A 25052-nucleotide genomic window follows, 5' to 3' on the forward strand; every position below is an offset into this window, starting at 1 on the left:
GGTGTTAGTTTTCAGGTAGGAAAGAAAAATAGGAGGCTATTATTGTAGTGGAAGCCTGAGTTGGGATGAATTTTCGGGTGTAAATGATGAGGTTTTTCTTCTATGTGCAATGATATTTATGGCATCTCGGACTGTAAATATGAACTTCTAGCAAGGGCAGTGGAGGCACCATATTTTTCAGATTCACATTAGCAGAAATGAAATTTGTCAGCTTTAGCATGTAAAACACATGAAGAAGCAGAAGGGAATTGCTTTCAACAATTTCAAATAGTATCGTGGAACAGCCATAACGATGCGTTAATCGTCCGACTCAACCCTGTAATCAGAGTTAGGATAACTTCGGTTATTTGAATTTTATCTCATATATCATGGGTGTGTTTTATGCACATGTGATTAGAAAAATTAATTCTTAATACCTAGATAACTGGTCAGAATTTACTTGTTAACTTTTGTAAAGCTTTCTTTGGTGATTTTTGTGGGGGAAGGGTTATAACATAAAACTGGAAGACAGTAGAATTTGCTGGGCAGTCCTAAAGTTTCTCATTATTTTCTCAGAACTGAACACCCTCCTCTTCCTCTTCCTCTTCCTCTTCCTCCTCCTTCCCCTCCCCCTTCCCCCTTCCCCCTCCCCCTTCCCCCTTCCCCCCCTCCTCCTCCACACTACCCAACCCTCTTTGATTGCTGAATCTAGGCTGTAGGTTAGACAAACTGTGCACAAAAACCTGTACCATTGCACAGCTAGGGCAGACCTAGTATGTATTAGCTTGGCTGCAAGTCTGTGTGTCTGTATGTGTGTGTGTGTGGTGTGTGCTTGTTGGGTGTGTGGGGTGTGTGTGTGGGGGGTGTGGGGGTGTGTATGTGGGATATGTGTGTGTGGTATGTGTATGTTGGGTGCGTGGAATATGTGTGTGTGGGGGGGGTGTGTGTATGTGGGGTGTGTGGGGTATGTGTGGGGGTGGCGTGTGTGTGTATGTGTGGGATGTGGGGCTGTGTGTGTGTTGTGTGTGTTTGTGTGGTGTGGTGTGTATGTGGGGTATGAGTGTGTATGTGGTGTGTGTGTGTGTGTGTGTGTGTGTGTGTGTGTGTAAGTAAAGTCTGCTATATGTTGTTTCCACCCCTGGGAATCAAATCAGAGCCTACTTTCCTCACGTTGGCCTTCCCTGCTTTTACTCATATTTTGATTCACGTGTACTTTAAATTTTAATTAAAAAGAATGTATGGTTCTCCCAATGCTACTTGATGAAGTCGGGCCTCTACTGTCCTTTCTCAAATTGAAAACAGCAAATGGGATTTTTCACAGACCCCACTGCCCATATCTTCCAGTGTTTTCACAGACACTTCTCCCCTTAACCTAAGCATAGCGAATTGAGGCTGAACAATCCTTGTGAGTTGAATCAAGATGAAAACGCATAAATCTGCAATCACATGCTTATAATTAGAAGGGTGTTGAAACCACAAGTCTTAAATATACAATCCCCGGTATTGGTAATACTATACATGAGAATGAAGAGATGCTGAAAGCAAGATTATTAGTTGTGCCAGATCCTGGGCAGTCCCCCAGCTCTGAGGCTTTTCTATCAGAAATGGTACTGTCTACCACATAAACTGGGCTCCTCAGTGAGGAGGAGGGGCTATGGGGTTACTTTCCTTCCTTTTTCCCCCCTTTAAACATAAAGTGGGAATTCTTTTCAGTAATAAAAAAGAAATGGATGTTTAAAATAGTCTATTATTGACCATTTGAAAGAAAGAAGCATACTGTCTTTTAGTCTATTGGATTTTAATTAATCTGGTAAAAATAGCTAAGCGTCAGACCTTAATATTGTTTCTTTTGTGGTAAATACTTTGTTTTAGCTTCCTTAGAGTAGTCTGAGCCGATGTGGTGCTGTTTATTTCATAACCTGAAGATGAAGACCCAGACATCTTCAGAAGACTGAGATAACACAATGTGTAGGTGGTAGGCACACTGAAGCCACGCCCTTGTGAAGGAGATGGGAGCTATATCATTTTAGTTTAAAAGTTGTAATACTAACGAGGGATCCAGAGAGAGGCTGGACAAAGCCACTGTCCACTGTCCGAGGTTAGGCGTGTTACTCTTAGAAGCTCACCATTAGCAGAACTAAAAGGAGGGAAAACGTTTTAATGTAAATGCATGCAGATAGACAGCCATTTCACACAATGTATTGACACATGATCATTCTACTGTAGACCTCATGTGCCTGGCTGATAATTCTTGACACAAAAAGAAAGACGAATTGGGAGCAGCCCTTATGAAAAGCATAGCTCATCCCCACTACTCACTGAGGGTTAGACTTCCAACAGCCTCAGCCATTTCTCCTGCGACTGTGGATGAGAAAGAATCAGAGTGTAGGAAGCCTGAAGGCTTGGTTCCATCTGGGCCTCTTACAAGTGCCTCCTGCCTCTTTCTAACTATTTGGCTCTCCCGACCAACATACCATGTCGCAGGTCTCACATCTCGACAGTGTGTCCCAAGATGGACCTTCAGTATCTAGTACAGTTTGTAGAGCCAGTAGAGACCTCTTTCCTAGCTGGAAAGATAGCTCTATTTCTAGGGCCAGCCCCTCAGCCCTCCTGCCCTACCCATTTTTCATAGTATTATGTGATTGATGTGTCCTCTGCTTTACTTCACAGGAAATAAGTGTTGCAACTATTTAAATAAGCATGTATCCAGTGTAAAACTCAGATATGTCATGGAATGCAAATCTATTGTCATCCTTTATTCACACTGGTACTGAAATGTACTTACACTTTCAAATCTTTGCCAATACATGGTTCTTAGCTTCAGTTTTTAAGTCCTGATCTGTCTTATAAAATGCTGTTCTAGTCATGTCCAGGTTGTTCATTGTCTCCCTGATGGTATGCGCATATATATATTCCTATTGACATGCCTGTCATTTTACTACCATGCTATTGGGAAATATTTATGTAATTAGGGTATTAAAAACCCTGTCAGTTGTGTTCTTGCAAACACTTCTTTTCCTATCACATTTGTGTTGATTATTCATAAATGAAATTGTTAGATTATCTCTTATGACATTTAGTTACCTGTTCCTTGATAATGCCTTTGCCTTTAAAAATGTTCTGGTTGGAGGCCTGGAAGATGGCTCAGCATGGAGAAAACCTGGTGGGCCTGCATAAGAACTAGAGTTTGAATCTTCAGGACCTAAAAAATCATGGTGTGAGTGTGTAATCCTAATACAGAGAGGCAGTAGAGACAGGAAGCTCCCTGGAGCTCATTGGCCACCTAACCTAGCCATCTGCAAAATTCTAGGTTCAGTGAGAGACCCAATCTCAAAAACTAAGGCAATCATGAAGTTATTTAGGATGTCGCCAGAGGTAATCCTGTGGTTTTCATACAGGAAAATGTACCTACACAGAAATGCATATAACATGTACTCACATACACACACACACACATACATGCATACACATATACACACATACACATATATACACACATACACACACACATACCCACACCATACATACCAGAGAGAGACAGAGAGAAAGATAGACAGAGCCTTGTAGGATGATGTCATACAGGTGAAGGCAGGTACAAGATAGAACAAGGCCTGTCACTGGACAAGAAGGAAGGATGGGCGGGAGAAAAGTTTTAGAGAGAGGAGGAGACTAGAGTGAGGGAAGAGAAGTAGCAGAGAGAACATGGAGGCCGATGTTAAGATTCCTCTCTACACATTTACAGGTTGTTATGAATGTTCTTAAGGGATGGATGTGTACAGGGCTTTGTATGAGTAGGTGGGCAATTATATCTTATCAATAGGATCAGAGGTTATTGTGTGTTCTTTCATGTGGTGAATTCAGTTCAAGAGAGTATGTGCGGCTGGAGACACTAAGCTGCCACGGAATTGGGATATACATTTCTGGCATGGTGGCAACCTACCTTAGGAACTAAATGGGTAGAGAGACTGCTGCCAGGCTCAGAGAGAAGCTATCAGAAGTGTGATAAGGAATAGAGCAAAGCAGGTGAGAGGCTTTACTGACTGAGATGAAGATATCTCCCAGATATCTTGGGGTACTACGGTGCTGGAACAAGTGTGGGGTAAAAGACAGCATTTTTTTAAAAATAATTTTACAGCAAAAGAGCCTCATGTATTTGTGAAGATATATGCTTTTATTTTGATAGTTTTGCTTTCATGTTTAATCTGTCAATTCATCTAAATTTATTTTCACATTTCTTCTGTGATAGAAATCTGATTTTTGTGCTCTATGATATTAGTTGTTTGCTACTTAGTGATAGGCATGCCACCCTTTCTCTGTGAATAATGCAGTTTCATTTATTCCATGCAGCTGTTCGCACACCTTTCCTAGGCAATTTACTTCTGTCTTTTTTTCCTCAATCAAAGCTTGTGACCACTGTGTTTACTGGAGCCTCTGAGGTATCGTGAAATGAGAAAGGCTTAGCATGCATATCCATCTTAGTGACTTAGCTTTCTGTGAAATTAGGGAAGCACAAAATCAATTTCTCTATTAGGATCTAAACACAGTTGCATAAATATCCACATAGATCATTCTGAGGAGAACCAACATCTCTACGGTATCTATGCTTTCCTCCTATGAGTGCATTGAGGAGTGTATGTCTTTAGGACTCTGTTCACGTCTGTCTAAAAGCTCTTAGCATCTTGTCAAGGTCTTTACTTTTTCGTAGATGTAGTCCTAGAGACATTATCTGGGGCTGTGTCTTGTGAGTTGTGTTTACTATATTTGAAGGTAGATTGTATCCAAATAACTATTCTGCTCCCACTACTTATTATAGACTGCGTACTTAGTAACCTTTCCTAGTAATACACCTATAGGGGATTTTTTTTTGAAAGGTTTCCAGCATCAGTGTTGCTGAAAATAATGACAGTTTATTTTCTACCATCTTCTTTCATTCTCTTCCATTTATTTTTCTCAAAACTCTCATAGCTTCTATTATGTACAGTCTAATATAGATATAACTAGAAAAGATATCATTTGCAAAAGGCTATGATTAGAATTCTCAATCATGAGAATTCTTGATTGAGTTATTTCCAAACTCTTTACTCTACCCTGAAGATTTTGTTTTTATTTAATGTTTCCATTCTGATGCTTCAATGATTATACTCTCTTTCTTTACTTGCGTGAGTACGTGTGTGTGTGTGTGTGTGTGTGTATGCATGCGCATGCGCACATGTGTTCAAGTACATGCTTGTATGAAAATATAGGTATATTTGAGACCAGAAGCCATTGCAATGTGTCTTCCTTAAAAGCCCTTTTGTTTATTTTTGTTATAAAACTAGAAGTGACCCATCTAGGCTAAATCTGTGAATCTCCACCAGCACCCACATGCTGAGATATACACAGCACTCCAGATTCTTCCTGTGTGAGTTCTGAGGATCCGCCCTCAGTTCCCCATACTTGTGGAGCAATCACTTTGGAAGTACTTCATCCCCCTGCCCCATTGTGTCTATACCTGCTATTATACAACTTTGGTGTTTACACTTCTTTAGTTATGTGACCTATCTTATAGTGTTTGAATTTGTTCACAGTTGAACAATTACTGCAGTCAAACAGATCAGTACATCCATTTCATAGTTACCCTTGTTGTGTATGTATGGCTTCCGATCTAGAATTCACTCTTTGAGCAGGTTTCCTCTGCATCATGTGATATTTCTCACACTCTGCATAGCGTATGTGAGTTATCTGAGCTTCATCTTCTTTCCTAACTTGAAGTTCGTACCACTTGCCTTCCATTTCCCCATACCACTTGCCCTCCCTCATTTTCTGTCTCAGTATATTTGAGGGCTTGAAGGAATTGGCTTGGCTATTTTTAGATTCCACATGTTTGTGACATCATACAATATTTTTCTTTCTGTTAACACAATTCTTTGACAAAGTCTGATGTTGCTATTTTTGCTTTCCTTTAAGCAATAAAAATCTGCAGACTCTTAGCGTTAATCTGACCTATTTATATGCCATTCTTTTGCAGGGTTTTCGCCTTATTGTATGCTTGTTGTGATTCCTAAAATAGAGAATTATCACTGTTTGAAGTATTCAGTTTTTGGTCTCAATTTGAAAGTCCTGCTTCTTTTGCTCACCATTTCTTCATCTGACATCTAAATTCTCATGTTATTTTTCTCTTGTCAGATGTCTACCCTTTAAAGGCCACTCTGTGGTGAATCCAGGGCTATAAACTGCTCTTATCTGTGTAACACGTTTTTGATATCACAGTCACTTTTTGAAGTATAGATGTACTAATCATGAAACATTGGGTCCAAGGTCAATAATTCCTTTCAGTAGCCTAGAAGCCCTGATCCTCTCTTCCCTATTGAATTGTCAGCAACTTGGGTTCAGTTTTTGTTTCTTTGTTTTTAGTCTGAATTTGCTCTAGGGCACTTTTCATGTTTTCTATTTCTCTTTATGTTTGCTTTGGATAATCATCAGGAGGCTCTACCAACCAAGACTTATTTTTAAAATAAGTTCTTTCCTTGCACGTTAGTACAGGACTTCGTGTGCCCAGTGCAATGTGAGGGTTCACCTCTGTGTTGCACAACAGGATTCCCCTTCCATTCAGAGCTGCTGTGGGGGCAACACTTATCCTCAATGTCTCATTCATGGGGTGATCCTTTGTAGTTTCTTGGATACCTTAGAGGGTTCTGGCCTGTTCATCTTTTTATTTTTCCTGGTTGTCCATGCAAGGAAAAGTTGTAAGAGTCAGTGTTCGCCCTGGGAAACGTTGCCCTCCACCTCTTTGGAACCCTGCTCCTCTTTGTTTCAATGGCCTCAGAGAATTTTCCTTGTTTTCTATGAGATTCAGCCATGCATTCATTTTCATTTTATTTTATTCTCTCTTGCGTGTGTGTGTGTGTGTGTGTGTGTGTGTGTGTGTGTGTGTGTGTGTAAAACCCTGCATATATTGTATCTAGCAAGTCCATAATGTTGTTGAAAATAGACATCTACCTTGTTTCTTCTGTACTATTCGACTGTATTTAAAGTAATTCTTATCAGTGTGTACTTCTAGCTGACTTTCTTTCATTGCAAAGAGGCTTCTAAAGGTATTTGCTAATTTCTGTGCTGACCAACCATTTTCTTTCTCTGTAACTGTATCTATTTCTCCGCATGTATGCTTTGTTGTATGTAGTGCATGTTTTAAGTGTTGAACTGCTAGATCCACAGAGCCTCATTCATGGTGCCAGTTTCCCCTTACACTGCCTCACCCCGTTCTCTTCCCTAGTTTTCCTAACCCCTGAGTCTACTCTACTTAAGCCTTAAGGCATCAACTTTCCCAGCCCAAAGTAATCTCTTGCCTTTAAGATACCAGCCATGGAACATGGGTCCCTTTCCTTGTTACAAGCTACTGGCATTATGTTATTGTCTGAGCATAGATGGCCTTCCTCTAACCTGTAGTCATCTGTGAAATGTTAGTCATACTTACTGATCTGTGTGAATGTTCATGTTAATGTATCCAAAATTTATGTTTAGAATGCCACCCATGCATCCTCCATGAGACATAATTAATATATAAATAACAGAATGATTTTATGATTAAGTCTACTCAAGGCTGGGTCTGCCATGAATTTCTGAACAAATTTCCTCATTGTTCTCATAGCAGAAAACTAGATACTTTCAATTATTTTACTGTTGACTTTTTATATTTATATATTCAAGGCTATGTGCATGCAGCACATACCTGCAGGCAGCAGAAGCCTGAAAGGCTAGAAGAGGGCATTGGATTCCCTAAAACTGGAGTTATAGGCATGCAAGTGTGAACCACCATATGGGTACCCTAAACTGAACTCAGGTCTCCTATAAGAGCAGTAAACACTCTTATCTGTTGAGCCATCTTTCTCACCCTAATTATTTTCAATTCTTCTCCTTCTTTTTCCACCTACCTCTTCTGCATCATGGCATAAGCTTCTCAACTGGAGAAGTGCCGTTAACCCTCTCTTCCCAGCAGTTCAATTTATTCTCCTCCCAGGAAAATAACCGTACAAGGCAGTATTGCTTTGATCTTTTACATTCTTTCTTTTGTTACCATTATATTGTGTCATCAACCTCTCAGCTCCTGAGAGAAGGGAAGGGAGCTGGAATCACTACTTACTATCACTCACACCCACCTTTCCCTTCAGTTTTGTTTCATTTTTTTTCCTCTTGGAAATAACAGATCTCGCTTTGTGTGTTTTGAATCTCTGACGATGGATGCGTGCATAATTAGAATTGGTTTGTCTTCCTGTTAAATTGCCTCTTCAAGGCAGTGTTTGCTCCTGCCCCCTTTTTGTAACAGAATTTCTCCTTCTCAAGTCTAAGTCATCTAAGTTTAATTGAGCCATGTCAGCTTTATTGTGATTAGTGTTTGTACAAGGCCATTTTTATCCTTTGACTTTCAATCTAATCTAAGTACATGTCTGTATTTTAAGTAGCTTTCCACTAGACAGCACAGAGCTGAAAGTTTTCAGTCTAACAATCCCCTGCCCCGCCCCTGCATTTTTAGTTGGAATATTTAGATCATCTGTTAGTTAAAAATATGATTGCATTTCATTTATCATCTTTATATCTATGTGTGTTTATCTCATGTAATGTTTTCTGACTTTTTTATAGACTATGGTATTTCCTATTTCCGTATTAGCTAATTCACTATATATCTTTGACTTATATTTTCAGGATTGTTCTCATATCTTCACCATTTCTTCACTGATACAAAAATCAGACAATGACAATCCTCTATTTCTCCTGTAATTATTGCTACTGTTGTGTACTTTGGTTGTATACATATTATAACAAAATACTATCTTACTTCTAATTTTCAGTCAGGTATTAAGAGAAAGCATATTTAGTATTCATGCTCAGATCTTTTCCTTGGTTTATATAGATGTAAGGTTTTTTTTTCTTTAACACTTTTCAGAGTGTGGATTTCCAGGTGCAAAATTATTGTCACATTAGACTGCTTGTAAAAACCTGTGTAGATTCTATTTTTGAGCAGTTGTGCTAGGCAGATTTCTCTTAATGTGACAAAAGGCCTGAAGTGACCCATTGGAACAGAGGACTGCTTTATTTTGATTAATGGCTTCTGAGGTTTCATTCCAAGGTCATGTTGGCCCTGTTGTTTTGGGAGTTTTTGGCAGAAAAAGCCAGCATGCCTCCTGTGATTGAGAGGCAAAAGGAAAAAACAAAGGAGGAGGAGGGTGGGCAAATGACATGGTGGATAGAGGAAAAAGAGGAAAGATTTTTGCCCTGATACCTGATATTTCCTTCAAGGGCAAAGCCTAATGACCCAATATCCCTTCAATAGGCCAGCCCCTAAGAGTGCTACCATCTGTCAGTAGCATGACATTTGGGAACCAAGCCTGTAACAGACACTAAGTCATAGATACCGTGGTGTGTGTGTGTGTGTGTGTGTGTGCGTGTGTGCATGCGTGCGTGCGTGTGTTTGTGTATGTGTCTGTGTGTCTGTGTGTGTGCCTGTGTGTGTTTGTGTATGTGTGTGTGTGCGTGTGTGTGTTTGTGTATGTGTGTGTGTGCGTGTGTGTATGTGTGCGTGTGTGTGCGTGTGTGTGTGTTTGTGTATGTGTGTGTGTCTGTGTGTGTGCCTGTGTGTGTTTGTGTATGTGTGTGTGCGTGTGTGTGTTTGTGTATGTGTGTGTGCATGTGTGTGCCTGTGTGTGTTTGTGTATGTGTGTGTGTTTGTATATGTGTGTGTGCGTGTGTGTGTTTGTGTATGTGTGTGTGTGCGTGTGTGTTTGTGTATGTGTGTGTGCGCGTGCGTGTGTGTGCGTGTGTGTGTTTGTGTATGTGTGTGTGCGTGTGTGTGTTTGTGTATGTGTGTGTGCGTGTGTGTGTTTGTGTATGTGTGTGTGCATGTGTGTGCCTGTGTGTGTTTGTGTATGTGTGTGTGTTTGTATATGTGTGTGTGCGTGTGTGTGTTTGTGTATGTGTGTGTGTGCGTGTGTGTTTGTGTATGTGTGTGTGCGCGTGCGTGTGTGTGCGTGTGTGTGCGTGTGTGTGTGTTTGTGTATGTGTGTGTGTTTGTGTATGTGTGTGTGTGCGTGTGTGTGTGTTTTTGTATGTGTGTGTGTGTGTGCCTGTGTGTGATTGTGTATGTGTGTGTGTCCGCGTGCGTGTGTGTGTGTATGTGTGTGTGCGCGCGCGCGTGTGTGTGTGGGGGTGTGTGTGTGTGTTTCTATCCACAGTATTATAATTGATTCTCCTCTGCTTTCAGTTTCTGATGGGAAACCAATATAAGTTTTCTATTGCTGCTGTAACATATCACCACAAATCTGATAGCTTAGCAGAACATTCCAATACCCAAAATGCAGTAGAAGACTGTGAGTGGTATTTGCAGGGCTATATTCTTGCTAGAGACTGAAGATACCATCCATTTCTTTGCCTTATGCAAATTCTTCTACAGAGTATTTGGCTTCCTTTGGGTATATCATTTAAATATGCGGCATGATTCAGTCCAATGACTTTTAGTTAACATCTCCTTTTAAGACCTACTCAGACGAATTCAAATTAACATCACTGTGAATCTACTACTGTGATGTCTCACTTTCCAAAGGCTCTTATGACTACTCTAGACCTGTCCTCTGCTGGGTTTTTCAGACAGCAGATTTTCACTTTGACCTTGAAGGACCTTGGAGGGTAGGGATGAGTATTGTTTTTGTTTAAGTACAACTTTGCTTAGATTTATAGTAGTCCCCTGTTGACACATGCTACTTAATATTCAGCAAAACTCAGAGAGACCTTGGGGACAATTTCTTTCTCTGCTGTGATGAAAGCTTCATTTCCTCTCTGGACCTCTGCTCCTTGACTTGCAGCCACTTTCACCTCCCCAGAGTCCCATCTGTATCTGCTCAACTCCCCCAAGATCACTTGTCTGTGAGCTGTTACTTCCAAGACACACCGTCTGCAAACTGACTTTCAGAAAGAAATCTAGAGACTTGGAGGAAGAGCTCCCTGAGAAGAGCTCATCCCCCTATGTCACCCATGCACTACTGGAAGAAAACTGTTAACCTCCTGCATTTTATCTACTTTCCCAGTTGATTAGAGGTAGGCGAAGCTTGGGCCCAGGACTGTCCAGTAGTACACGACTTCTTTCAAAGTGCATCTCCCTACTTTAGACTGGGCAGAAATATGTTTCCTTCACTCTGTTTTAGTTTGGTGTGTGTGTGTGTGTGTGTGTGTGTGTGTGTGTGTGTGTGTGTGTGTTACACCATAGGGAGCTGTCTACACATACTTCCCAACAAGGCCTTTTGAGGCCTATTCCCTATCATCCTTCCCACCTTTTCTCCCTATACTTTCCATCTTGACACCTTGGTGTTTGCTTGAGAGCCTTGTGTTCGTATACATTTGCCAGTTTCTGTCTTATTCTGCCTAGAACTTCATCATTGTACTCAAAACCCAAACACCTTTGATTCCTGATCGTCTGTGTCTCTCTCAAACAAAGGTGTCATTCTGTTGTGCTCATGAGTGACAGTGTTCCAGCTTTGGCATCCATGGGCATGGATTTTTATCCTGCCTCTTTCACATAATATTTACTTCTAATACCTTCTGTGACTTTTTCCCTTTTAATTTGCAGACTGTAAACTGAAATAAAGTGCCTTTTCACCATGGTTTATTATTGTGCGCTATTACATGTAAAGTCAGCCTGGTCATATGCATGTGAACTGTAATACTCCAGCGTATCTACTGTTGTCATTTATTACATGACCATAATTTCTCTCCCATTGATGATTTTCTTCATGCAAAAGACTTTGCAAAGATAGCACTACAGGAGCCCCAACAAATGGTTCACAAAATACAATAGATACTCAACTCTTTCTTAAAATATTGGAGTATTGATTTAAGTGGCTTTGATTTCTAGGATTGAAATACCCTCATCTTCAAACGTTGTTTTGGCAAGTAATATTAGGAAAAAAAGAAAACCCACTAAGGAAGCTTTTATGATTTTCAGATTTTTATTTCCAGCTGCTTTATATTTTGATGTTTCAGATCTACCAGATTTAGTGAATATTGCTTTTAATATTGAAAGCTCAGCCTTGAGATATGTATGTTCAGTTTTCACACAAGGTTTTAGTGATTTGGGTTCTGTTGACGGATATCAGTGCATATTCCAGACTGCTTTGGTAGCATGGTTATTTCTCAGCAAATAGAGAAAATGAAGTAGCCCTGAGTGTGCCTTCACTTTTATATGACATTAGTAGACATAGACCAGAAATTTCCAAAGTGGATAAATGTAGTAACATATAGCCTCCAGGTATAGTTTGTTTAAAAATAGTTTCCAGAATTGTTCTAGGTGGAAATAGACAAGTCTTTCTTGCAACAATATTTACCAAGGGTTCAGCATGTGTGTGTATACTGAATATTTTCCTATGTCTTTTGCACTTTGGGTTTTCAAATTAAGATTTGGAAAGGAATTTCACGAAGGAGCATTCAGATGAATACATCAGGCTGGATAATCACCGTGTATGACTTTGCTGTACTTTGAGTTTTGCTACAAGCCACATGTCTCAAATTTTTGATGTGTACATTATTTTCCATTGTATGTTTCTTAGGCTTTTAATAACAAACATTAATATGTGATGCTTACAGATGTCTATATAGGAAAAAATGGTACACATTTTTATATGTCTTCAGTATTAAAAGTTAGCCATGAATTACTGCAAAGGCCAACTTTAATGTGATATTTCCAAGATCCAGGCTTTCTCCCTCCTAGAGTAGTCTACGATGCATGTTTTATTATCCAAAAAGCATTAGCAGCATTGGAGAGGGGAATGAAGTGCAGGGAGACTTGACTCTTCCTTTCTCTGTCAAAGGAAAGATTCTCTCAATATCATTCAGTGTGACAGATCTAACCTTCCCAAATTTACTTGACTTTTAGTACATTGTCAAAAGGAGGAGTGTCTTAGAAGTCACAAAACCAAAGCAATATATTTGCAGTTAAGTGACAACCTCAAATGACTCAGAGGATAGGCTGTACATCTGTCTAAAGGAATAAGCCACACTGGCTGCACTTAAAAGCGATCCAAATGCACATTCATAGCTAATTATAAACAAAAACTAGTTAACACTTTAAATAAAAGGAAAAATAGCACAAAGATTTAGAGCCTAGACAAGTAGATGAAAGGGCTCTGAGTTGCCTTCCATCTGATATTACTCAGAGGCAACTCTGTCTCCAATTACCTGAGGATATGTGCTATTCCCTCATGAAAGCTGGAGATCAGAAAGGGCGTCCGTTCCGTGCCTCTGCTTACTCAGTCGCTTGGAACAAGGTCAGCAGAAATACCTCACATTGCCAAAGAGTCTGGAGCCAGACAGAGACCAGAGACACAAATCATAGGGTCAGAAGACTAACTTAGTAGGGCAACAACCACCAGGAATAATTTGTGGTGCCAGAGATTCTCTTGGGTAAGGCGCATCAGGGCTGCCTGAGAAGATACCATCGTGAGGGCTAGCTTTAGCCACTCCCATGCTCAGTGACAGAGTCACCAAGCCTTTGGTAGAATCAGACTAGGAGGATAGTCTTGCATCTTAATACTAAAATAAATGAACACAAATAAAACCACGTAAACAATGAAGGCTGCCTCCTAAGGAGTTTAGTGGTGCCTTTCTGTTTTGTCTGTTTGTTGCAGTCTCTGCTCCAAATTCCAGATATCTTCCACCTAAAACTAAAGGCTAAAGAGTAGCAGCCGTTCTGTTTGGTTTAATAATATCTATGGCTCAGCTCACCTTTGAGGATCAGCAGTTGACTGAACCACTTCCCCAGCATCCATTTCTCCTTAATAACAGTACGAATGATAGTTGTTGATACTCTCTGGGGATTGTCTATTCAAACCATGTTCCTCTTTGTCATTTTCCTTAAACTCAATCAGCTGGGTTTTGCTTCCAGGTCAGTACTGAATTAACTAACTTCTTTCTCTATGAACCAACTCAATGAAAAAGAAAATTCCACTCCGGTCTCACGCAGAAAGACTGCCATAAAAGTGAGGGTCACAGTTACTAAAGCCTACCACAGTCGTGTCCTAAACTAGAATGTAAACCAGGTTTGTCTAACTTAATAATATGCAAGACATAAACACTGGCAGTAGAAGAGTCTGGAAGCTGAAGGAAAAAGACACTGGAGAGAGTTTGGGTAACTTTCCTGGTAGCAATTGTACAAGTGGCTTCTGGAGACTTTAACTGTGGAGAGGTGATATTGGGTAACAGTTGGTATTCACCAACCATTATGCAGACACATGTGTCCAAAGTGGCCAAGGACACCACCAGGAAAACTGGCAAAGAGAACCCAGGCAATTTGTTAACATCTTAGCACTTCAAACCTACCCAACCCAGCCTTGTGCCAATTCGTCCATTTTAAGTGTTCCTTTGGCTTTCCTGTAAATCTTCACTTAGAATCCTGGTAAGTTTGGTTGGTTGGTTTGTGCTGCTACTCGCCAAAGGCTTTATTTATTTTAGGCAAGTGCTATGCTATGCCACACAGATATAGTCCCTAATCAGTCTAGAATTAACTGGAGGGCTATCACATCATCATAGTATCAGAGAGAGAGAGAGAGAGAGAGAGAGAGAGAGAGAGAGAGAGAGAGGAGAGAGAGAGAGAGAGAGCACACTCTTTCCTCTGAAGAGTGGGAATGAAATCGTACATGGATCCTGAAATGTAAATATTTTCTTCCCCATTTTTTATATTATTCATGGAGCTTAGTTTAATCATAATCTTTTGCTGATAGCTGATTTTGCATCTATAAGGAAATACTACCCAGAAGAACCTGGGCTTTTATAATACTTCAAAGAATCATGTGCACCATTCGAAATTACCTATGTGCAATTTGTTTATATTTTACTTACATGTGTGTGTATCTGTCTATCTTTCCATTTGTCTCTCTGTCCATCTGTCTGTGTCGAGGTCAAGTCACAATTTAGCAGAGTCTGCCCTTTCCTTCCATCATTACATTGCTCCTGGTAATCAAACTCAAGTCACTAGGCTTATAAAGTAAAGCATCGCCAGTCACGGAGCCACCTCTCTAGCCTGCCACAAGTCATCTTTTATTTCAGAAAAAAAATTTAGGAAATTTAAATATTCAGAAAACCATTTTTGTGGTACATGTAGCAAGTTATCTTATTTTCCATGTCACCTTTAATAAAGACTTAATGAGTCTCTGCAGATACACCTATGCTGAGATTTTGATCACTGCATGAAAAGATTTTACCCTACCCCTATATGAAGGCAGATTTTTACTGGTCACAGTGCCATTTTATTTCAGTCTGCAGGGTTCATCTTCAGTACCCCAAGCTGGCAAAGCTTGCTACACCATTGAGTTAGCATCAAAAATCTATGTTCACATCACAGAGAAACCTCTCATTTTATTCAATTACCTTACTCTGGGTTTTTGTTTTTTAAGAGTGGCGCAAAAGGGAGACTCGAGTAGCAAATCATTGATTGTCTGTTTGTATAAAGCCCCCTGCTAGACAATGTATGCACTCCAGTTTTTAAGGCTTTCTGTTAGGTTGAACAAAGGCATGGCAGGTAGTAGGAGAGTGCCCTACCATTCAGCTACATCCCCTGCTCTTGGGTTTGAAACAAGGTCTCACAGTGTAGATCAGACTGCCCTCAAAGTTTGATTCCCTGACCTGCACTCTACTTCCTCTGTTCTGGGATAACAGACCTGTGCCACCACGTGTCACTCTCAGAATGGATTTTTTTTTTATTTTTCTTCTTCAGATTGCACTACAAAAAGAAATCTGCCCTGGCTCCTTGAATTGTTGACTCTGCATTCAGAGTTGAAATTTAGCCTTTAATGTATTCCCCTTGATCTCCAATTTGACTGTTTATCAAAGCTGATTAGAGTTTCAATATACAAATCCCTGTAGCTTGAAAATCACGTGAAAATAATGGATAGTGGAGGAGTCCCAAGCATTGCCTGTTATTCCAATTCGATTTTATTATTGTAGCATGGTTATTCGGTTTGGTAAGGAGATCTGTTTTTATGTTTTATTTCTTTGGTAAGGATCAATCTCCTGCCACATTGGATTAAGTAGGTTTGGTTTTAATTTTTTTTTAAGCCAACTTTCTCAGACACAGAAACAAGAGCTGGGTTGGTAGACATCAAAAGGAATTATTACTGTGAACTCACTTTATTCCACTTACCATGATTTAGGGGCATACGTTTTTGAAAAGCTACAAGAATATATTCTCTGCATCTTGATATCGTGTCAAAACATTAAACAGTGGTTGACTCGCGTAGAGATCTTTCAACTCTTCAATTCCCAAACTTAAGGAAGATGTTTATTTCACATGTACTGGTCATTATAGATATTGTGCTAAATAATTTGCATATGTTGACAAGTGAACATGATTGTTAAACATCATGTGACTCACATTAATCTGATTGGGAATTAAAGACGTTCTCAAGAGCATCAGTTTCATGTGCTTTTAGTTTCATAACTCGTTTATTTGAATCTTCTAAACTATTCTAGAAATGATTCCCATCAAATTCCATCAATTCTTTTAATCTGTGTATTTTTCAAGAAAACAAACAAACTGCCCATTGTCAAAGATTGTTCATTTGGGCTGCCTTTGATATTTCTCCTTGAAGTCACTTTATGTTATTCTAGAATTGTGTCTGGAAACAAATCAGATTTTATTTCAGGCATGCTCAAGGTAGGTTTTTTTTTATGACAGTATGTTCATTCTAGGGTCTGTTCTGAGTACAATATCTAATGTGTATCCCAGTCTTTCAAGTGGCTAATGATTGACCTGTATATGCATGTAAACAATCTAGTCCGAAGTAGGGAAAGGAAAGGAGAAGACAAAAATTCCTGCTGCCAACTCAAATCATCCCTGTTAAATTCTGATATCCATGGAAGAGAGTGTTAGCCTAACATGTGTCCGGACAATCGACAGGCAGTACAGGCCTTCCAGAGCAGTCTTAACATTGTAAAACATTAACCAGGTCAAGCTGCACTATTGTGTTTTAAGTAGTGAGAGAGACACTTTAATAATAACCAGAGCATCATGGGTTTTAGTTGATCAACACTGCCAAATTTTTTTATGATTATAGAGTCTACTAACATACCCTCCTCCACTTTGCCTTCCGATTTCTCCAAATGGCCCCAAATGTGACCACAGGGGAAGGTTTATAAATAGATAACTTCTTTATTTACTATTTGTGTATTTTTTATCATGTGCACATCTGTTTTTTGGTGTGTGAGAGATGCATTATGAAAGTTGTATAGGTGTGGTGATGATATTTTTCTGTATTGTCCTACAGTTTGGTGACATTCTAGCTGTAGTTATAACTAATGTTTTTCCATCCCTTAGAGTAGACTGAAAATAATGAGTGTCTTGCTAAGACACTCTGAAACATTTATGCCAAATATATATGCACAAAGAAGAAGAGAGGAAAGTCATAGAGTATTTACAGAACTTCTTGGAAAGAAGGTGGAAATTGCTGTCATATGTTTTAGTTTTGGAGTGTCGATGTGACTTTTAATTAATATGAAACCTTTCCACCATCCTAAATCAGATCTGTGGCTTCCTGTTAGACATCTTTATTTTTAGAGAAAAAATATAGAGCAAATAAATGTAAAATTGAAGCTTCATGGTAGAGCACTTGTCTGGCATAGGCAAGGCTCTAGGTTTGATCCATAGCACTGACAAACATATTATAGCAGATAAATGAGTGAATAATAAAGTCCCCCATCAGAACAGATCATAATTAGTCACTTGAGATCTGTCCCCAAGAGTATGGCTACAAGAAGTTTAAAATGTGTGTCCATTTCATTTGTTTTAATTCCCAATTTGGTATTTGAACCTGTGTTGGTGTTTGGGTCCCTGAACATTTAGTGTAACAGCGAAAGTAGTGTTTTCATTCTTTAGGTCACTGTGTCAAATGTAAAGAAATTATTCATAACCTTAAAGTTTGGGTTGGTTATGTAAGAATCCTGTGTTCCCACATGCTAGTGTCAATTTAATCAAATTTAATAATATTTCTACCATATCACTGACATTAACAGGGTTAAGATAATATTTGGTTGGAGAACATTAGAATTCCTAATTTCATCAACTCCGTGTTGTTTAGATTGTATATTCTGTGAGATGCTAAAGCTCTGTACCTACTTCATGTCTTTCTCTTGCATTTTCAGCTAAAATTGACCAAGAGACACAAGAGACTGCCCTGACGGAGACTCATAAATGGTAAGATCATCTTCCCTTAATATGCTATTTCTTCTCAGAATAGCCTTATGAAAGCCTGCAGATTATTTTAACCCCGGGAACCAGTTATTGGTTGTGGGGTGTTTTTTGCTTGTTTTGTTTTGCTTTGTTACCTTCAAGCACAAAATTGGAATCTAATGAAAGAGTGAACTTTTAAGACCACAGTGAATTTCTACAGTCACTATGACGCATAATTCTGTTGTATGCTAACTTGTGATGAACAGCGCTGCCTCTTTCCAGTAGAATTCAGAAGGAAATACAAGATGACACAAGATATGGAGAAAGTGGATTTTATTTTGTTTGTACTTACTTTTTTATTAGCATACAAAATAATAGGTCTTATTATGCTATCTCCCTTATGATGAATATCATTGTACTTTGTTCATATTAGCTCCTTATCATCCTCTTCATCTCTCTTAATTTACTCTTCTGTATGTCGCAATTTTGGTCACTCTTACTTTTACTTTCTAAGTTTGAAATATACCCTTCCATGATTTTCTAGCCTTTAAGGTGTGTGTCACACTGTAAGATTATTCTAATGTGTTTGTTTTTCTGAGTTGGCACTTTTCTGTGATATCTTTCCTTTCTTTTGTACTTTGGGGGTCTTGCTTGTAAAGTTCCATAGAAAAGTTCTGTCATCATGTCCATCTGGGATTTTAAAACCTTCTCGTGATTGGATTCACACTTCTTTCCCTATACTTGGGGAATTTTCTCTTTTTGTTACTGAATAGATTCTCAATGACTTTAGTGTTTATCACAGTTCTTACTTTTAACCCATTGTAGATTTTATGTCTTGATCATGTCCCACAGTTTATAAAGTTGTCATCATGGCCATGGTCATTGGCTTCTTTTTTCTTGATGTTAGATGCCACATTCCTCAATGTTGTTGATGCTCCTTGACATTCTTTTCGTCTGAGAGGTTGAGTCTATTGTGATAATTCTTCACAGTTTTTTTCTTTATTTTATTTAATTCTTTCTGTTTTTTACTATTATTTTAAATTAAAGTTTTGCTATTATTTTTAAATTAAAATTTTTAAAAAGATAAAAGAATTTAAATAAAATTGCATTCTTGATAATTTTCTTTTTTGGCTCTGTAAATGTTTCATCCGTACTGCCAGACTTCCTAATTTTGACTTTTCTCTCCAACTCTTGGATTGATTATGTATGCTTTGTCTATCCTCTTAGTTTTGATTTCTTTGAGGTCATAGATCACTTTTACACATAGAATTTTTGAGCCATTTTATCCACTTCACTTTTCTAATTCATTAGCTGGAGTTACAATATTTTAATCATGCTTCTTTGCTTTTCATGTTTGTGTTACACTTTCTGGCCCTCTTGTCCACATATCTTTCCTGTATTATTTGAGGGATCTTTCTATTGAATAGCCTTCTCTTTGAAGCTCTGTATGTAGCAGAGGAAAAAAAAAAAACAACCCTGGCGATTCTTCTCATCTTCTTTTTCTAAGCATTGTTCAGCTCTCTTCTCTCTCCCTTTTGAACTTCCAATGCTCACCCTATCTCTCTGTGTATTTTTTTCTTATACTGATTTTTCTTCATTGCCCAAACCATGGAGATAAATTCTAATCCACCAACTTACTCAGACATCCTCAGGAAACTTGTTTGAAGAATAAAAGTTGAAAGGTCTAATGATAGGAAATTTCCATTCCAATATACAAAATAATCCCACAAAGGAATACATGAGCTTCCTTGAGTGATCCATGCTTTTAGAATGAGGATTTGCAGTCAGGGTCATGGTTAGGAAAAATTTCCTCAGCAATCTCCATTTCTCTGTCTTCACTACATCTTCCTCTCTGCTCTTAGTCATTCTCTAGGAGGAAAACAATTTTTTCATGTGTGTGAAAAACTCTGACTAATGCAGAGAATGACAAAGAAAAATGTATCTCCAGAAAGAGAAGTAGGGGGAAAGGAGAGGAAGGGAAAGAGACAATGAATTGTGGGAGGAGGTCATGAAATTAAGGGAGAGGGTGGGAGAGAGTGACTTCTAAAATGTCTCACATGCTTGTAGAAGCTAGCAAGTCTGAAATGAACCACACAAATCCAGAGGAAATGGTGTTGCAGCATCAGTGTAGAGACAGAATGGCTTCTTGCTTAGTGGAAACAGAATTTCTTCCTCCTTTTCATCATAAGGGCTTCAGCTGATGGGATGGGGCCCAGCTATGTATAAAGAGAAACATGCTTTCCTTAAAGTCCAAGGAAGAAAGTTTTAACTACTCTCACACCTGCCTTCACAAGAACTAGACTGATGTCTCAATCCCAACTAGATATCATAACCCACCCAAGGAAATATTATAACTGATGATTACACTTGAAAGAGACTCTAAGTATTCTTGGGGAAAGAATTTTATTGAATAAATTCCTTGACATTTCTTTGCTAGGCAAGTTCCTAATAATGTCTGTGAAGGTAGCACACAATGAGCAGCTCTGGAGTTAATATCAGATTCTGTGCTAGGCAAACTCATTAAAGAATTGTCAAGTTCTAAGGAAGCGAAAGCTGAAGTGAAGACATAAGTTGTATCAAACACAAATTCAATGAGTTGAAAATACTTATGATAAAATGCTTAGTACAACAGCAATTTTGAGGTTTAGAAATGAAATTCAGTAATGGATTATATGAAACATTTAACATCCCCCCCAAAAAATGTTTCTTTATACCATTTCCCCAGCAATACTATGAAAGCTGGACAGTGATCAACAGTAGCTCTGTGAAGAACGACAACATAACCCTTCTAGGGGCCTCTGATTTTGAGCCATGTCTCTTACTTGCCATAGCTCTATACTTTAAACTAGTACTAAGACTGTCAACCAGTAGTATTTACTTTGTTAAAGAGGACTGAATGACATGGCCCATGACACATGACTTAGTCCTCAGTAAGTGATTAATAGATGTTAGCTTTGTGTTATTACTGTATTATTACCATCATTAAAGACTAAAAAATATGCCTGGTTATAGGGCTGGGGAGGTGGGTTGCTCATTGAGATGTTTGTTTCATGAACATCCTGAGGTTGGCTCCCAAGGTACCATGTAGAAAGCTGACCATGTCACCGTACACTCCCAGTCCCAGTGCTGGGAATGCTCATAGGAAGATCCCAAAGCGAAGGGCTAAAGACTGTGCACTTGGAGTTCTGCTTGCAAGTGTCATTCTGGGAGAAGTGAGCTACTGTCTTCTCATTGCTCTGCCTAAGAGAACTGGCTGTATTTGGAACAGGACTGGGAGAATCCCAAACCTAAAGACTTTGTCAATAAGACATCAAATGGAGGTCTTGGCAGAGAAACACTCAGGAACATTCTTGTATCTCATGATACAACATAACACATGGCAGCCAACCTATCAGAAGTTTAACAAAAAGACTAATGGAAGAGACAGTCAAGCAGGACCATTTGGGTATCACAATTAACGCTGGCGGCTTAGGAGCCGGTATGCACTACTGAAAGGATCAATACTGGCTCAGGACCCCCACGACCAAGTTCTCAGCACAAAGGAGGTTTATTTGCCCCAGAGGAACAAAGGCCAGGGGATAAGAGACAAAGGCAGGAGACAGAGGAAATGGGAGAAAAGGAAAAGAATAAGGGAGAAAAGGATGAGTATTTGTCCAGGAGAGAAGACAGGACTGCCTTTGGATAGAGGGGAAACCGATGTGGCTCATAGGAAAATGGCAGTTTAGAAAGGTAAAAGGGGAAACCCCAGGCTAGGGTGAGGTGTGTAATTCTAACTGAGCATTATTTAGGTGAAACAAGGAGCTTTTGATTGCTGGGCTTCAGTACCTCCATGTCTGGACCTGGAGCTTCTGTGAGGGTGGAAGTGGTCAACTAAGGGCATAGACCTGGATGGCTGGCTTCGGAAATGTAATCTAGTGTGTGTGTGTGTGTGTGTGTGTGTGTGTGTGTGTGTGTGTGTGTGGAATAGGGGAGAAGGGCAGTGTCTGCCAGAGCCATGTTCGCCATGTTCTGGCTGCCTAGAGTCCCTACATAGACTCTTCTCTTGAACTGCAGACCAGCATAGAACAGACAGAAACACTCTCCAGTCTGTCTTGGGATCCCTCGCTGTGTGTCGCAAGCCATATAACCTCTCACCAACCTCTGGCTGAGCAATTCTGACTCTGAGAAATCCCAGGATGCCAGACTTAAAAATAAAGTCTCACAATATTTACCCTCCGTGACCCCTGTTTGCCAGCATCAACTAAGCTCTGACTTCTGTTAAGAATTGCTTGTAAGCCAAGAGAAATGTTTCTGCCTGGTGTGCCAAGAATGCCACTCAGTCAGGTTGACTGGATCGTCTCAGGCTTATGGGGGAAATAGTCAGGCTTTTTTAAAAGCCAGATTCTAAAGTTCCAAGTCTCTCTTTTGTGTGTAACTATGAAGCATTAGCTATATTCTTGACCCTGCTACCCTCATTAGTGGATCATATAATGTGCTCACTGTCGTATACACATCAGTAGAACCCAAAGCAGTGGCCTTTTATGGCACTCCTTTGTGTTCTTGACTTGTCTCCCCCCAACCCCCACCTCTGACCTGGTCAGCTAGAACTGAAATAAAACATGCAGGTTACTCACAATATCTGTGTTCTAGACATGTCAGTTCACTAAATAAGACTGATGAAAGGTGAACCAAGATGTTGAATTCATTTAGACTCACAGTGTCTCATCTTCTCTCTCTGCTTTTAAACCTTTATTCTCATTATTTTCTATGTATCATGTTATCATAAGCCAAATCAAATCCATCCTGGGGGTAAGATCTGGAATAAACAAATTCTATTCGGTCTGTTTGTGTAAGTTTGTGGCTCACAAACTTTGTCTCCATTCCCCTGTCTTCTATCAGCCATTTTGACCTTGGGACAGAAAATACACTGAGTTGTTTTCATTTCTGTAAATGTATTGAAAGCCTCTTAATCAAAGGAATTTTCTGCTTAATTCCTAGTTTGTTTGTTTTTCTTTAAATCTGGATGATGGGTGAATGCTTAAGATGAGTTAGTTTATGTTGTGTGAATGATCCAGTCACCTGGTGGTAGGTTTCATTTTAGAAAGGACTGTCTTGTCTAAGTAATAAGAGTCGCTGAGTCAGGCTTCAGATGTCTGAAGTAGAAAGTATGACCATGCATATTCACTAAATTCCCTCTAGCAATAGAAAAGTACCTCAAAGTTTTGAGGTACCATTCCACGCCACATGGTCACAGAAGCTCCTGGGAGAAAAGGCAGGATCGTGTGGTGGACAGAACCTTGCATTGCTGGTTCCCCCAAGCCACGCTCTGACCCTTCGGGAACATAGCCCATGAGACACAGATAGTACTTGGGGCTCTCCCTCTGTCCTCCAAGGCGCCAGCAATAGGGGCTGTAAAAATCATCAGTCCACACTCTGGAATTTTCATTAATTTAAAAATGATGGTTAACACGTTCAACTTCTTTTCTTTGTGTTTATTCTATTTCTTTAAGTTCATAGTCAGAAACCAACTCTGAAGTGAAATTAACTTCGAAATAAACAGAGAATGGGTTATAAAAGTATTGTTTACGTCAGTCATCAGAAGCTTTAGTGTCATTGAATTTATTTCTGGTTTGACTAAAACTGATAGAAGAGATGAAAAAGTAAAATTTAAATTATATATAAACCAGTCTATTTAGGAACATACTTTCTTGTGTTCTATAATCTGGGTAACATTGTGGATAAAGGATATCAAAGAGAGGTATAATACCTAATATACACGTAGAGTAGAAACTTAGGGGTTCTTTGGAAAGTCGTTGGATGGTGTTTTGCTGGGGCAAACATGTGGAAGAACATTTTGTTAAAGTGGACACAGGTGTGAAAAGCTAAGGCAGACTCATGAAGGAATGTTTCACTGAAGCAGACACAGGGGAGAAATGTTCTGCTAAAGCAAGCATGTGAAAGCACCCGTGATGAAAATTTCTTTGCTAAGAGCACACATGTATTGGTCTGCTTTACACTGTGTAGTTGAGCTGCATTTGTCGGGACTCTGTGGACTCACTGGGCTGATTTGATGCCCATGCTGAGGCAAGAGTCATGCTGAGGCAAGGAACATGGAGGACACATGATGTTTGGGGGTTATAAATAGGACTCACACAGTGATGGAGGCAGAGCTTGGCTTGCTGGTACAGCTAGATGTACAACGTGAGCCTTGAGTCTTCCTTGATCTTTCCTTCCCTGAGAGAGGCACAGCTGAGAACTCTTGGTGTACCTGTTGGTCCCTCTTGCTGACTTGAGCCAAGGGTGAGGCCCAGCTCGCCCTGCTAGGTCATGTCATTCGGATTGCAAACCTGACTCTACCCAACTGAACTGAAGTGTTTGCAAGGCGATTGAGCTGCCTTTGCCTGCTGATCTGTGAACTGAACTGCCGATTTCTACACAATACTGGCAGGACTTGCTCCAAAGAACCTTTCTAAACAGGCCCACTTTCCAGTATCCTTTCTTTTCCACTACATCTAGTGGGTAGTGGGCTACAAGAGAGGTTAAAGTGTTTAAGAACCATCATTTAAAATAGAATTTGAAAAAATTAAAGTTGCACACATGAAACAGCCAACAGTGCAGAAGTCACTCGTACCTATAAGGACACATTTCTCTGGCTTTGGTATACATTTTAAACATTTAGGTTGAAGATGCTTATATTTTATAATAGGATATTATATACCTAAAAATTATATCTGTCCTTATGTACAAATGTGTATAATATATAGACATGTATGACTGAATTTTTTCATATATTGTTTTTGACATATTTTCCTTTATATTAAGAGTGTGTGTGTGTGTGTGTGTGTGTGTGTGTGTGTGAGAGAGAGAGAGAGAGAGAGAGAGAGAGAGAGAGAGAGAAGAATGAGAGAAAGAA

At 39.4% G+C, this 25052-nt stretch overlaps 1 protein-coding gene across 1 annotated transcript in view; it reads left to right on the plus strand.

The window, feature by feature from the left end:
* Fmn2 (formin 2) overlaps positions 1–25052 on the plus strand; it is a 316927-nt gene that overhangs the window by 220324 nt on the left and 71551 nt on the right. The window contains exon 15 of the mRNA NM_001427798.1: positions 18133–18184. Within this exon, the coding sequence (NP_001414727.1) occupies positions 18133–18184 (52 nt within the window). The remainder of the gene's footprint in view (positions 1–18132; positions 18185–25052) is intronic.

This window comes from Rattus norvegicus, chromosome 13, assembly GCF_036323735.1.
Source record: "Rattus norvegicus strain BN/NHsdMcwi chromosome 13, GRCr8, whole genome shotgun sequence".
NCBI classification, from domain to species: Eukaryota; Metazoa; Chordata; class Mammalia; order Rodentia; family Muridae; genus Rattus; species Rattus norvegicus.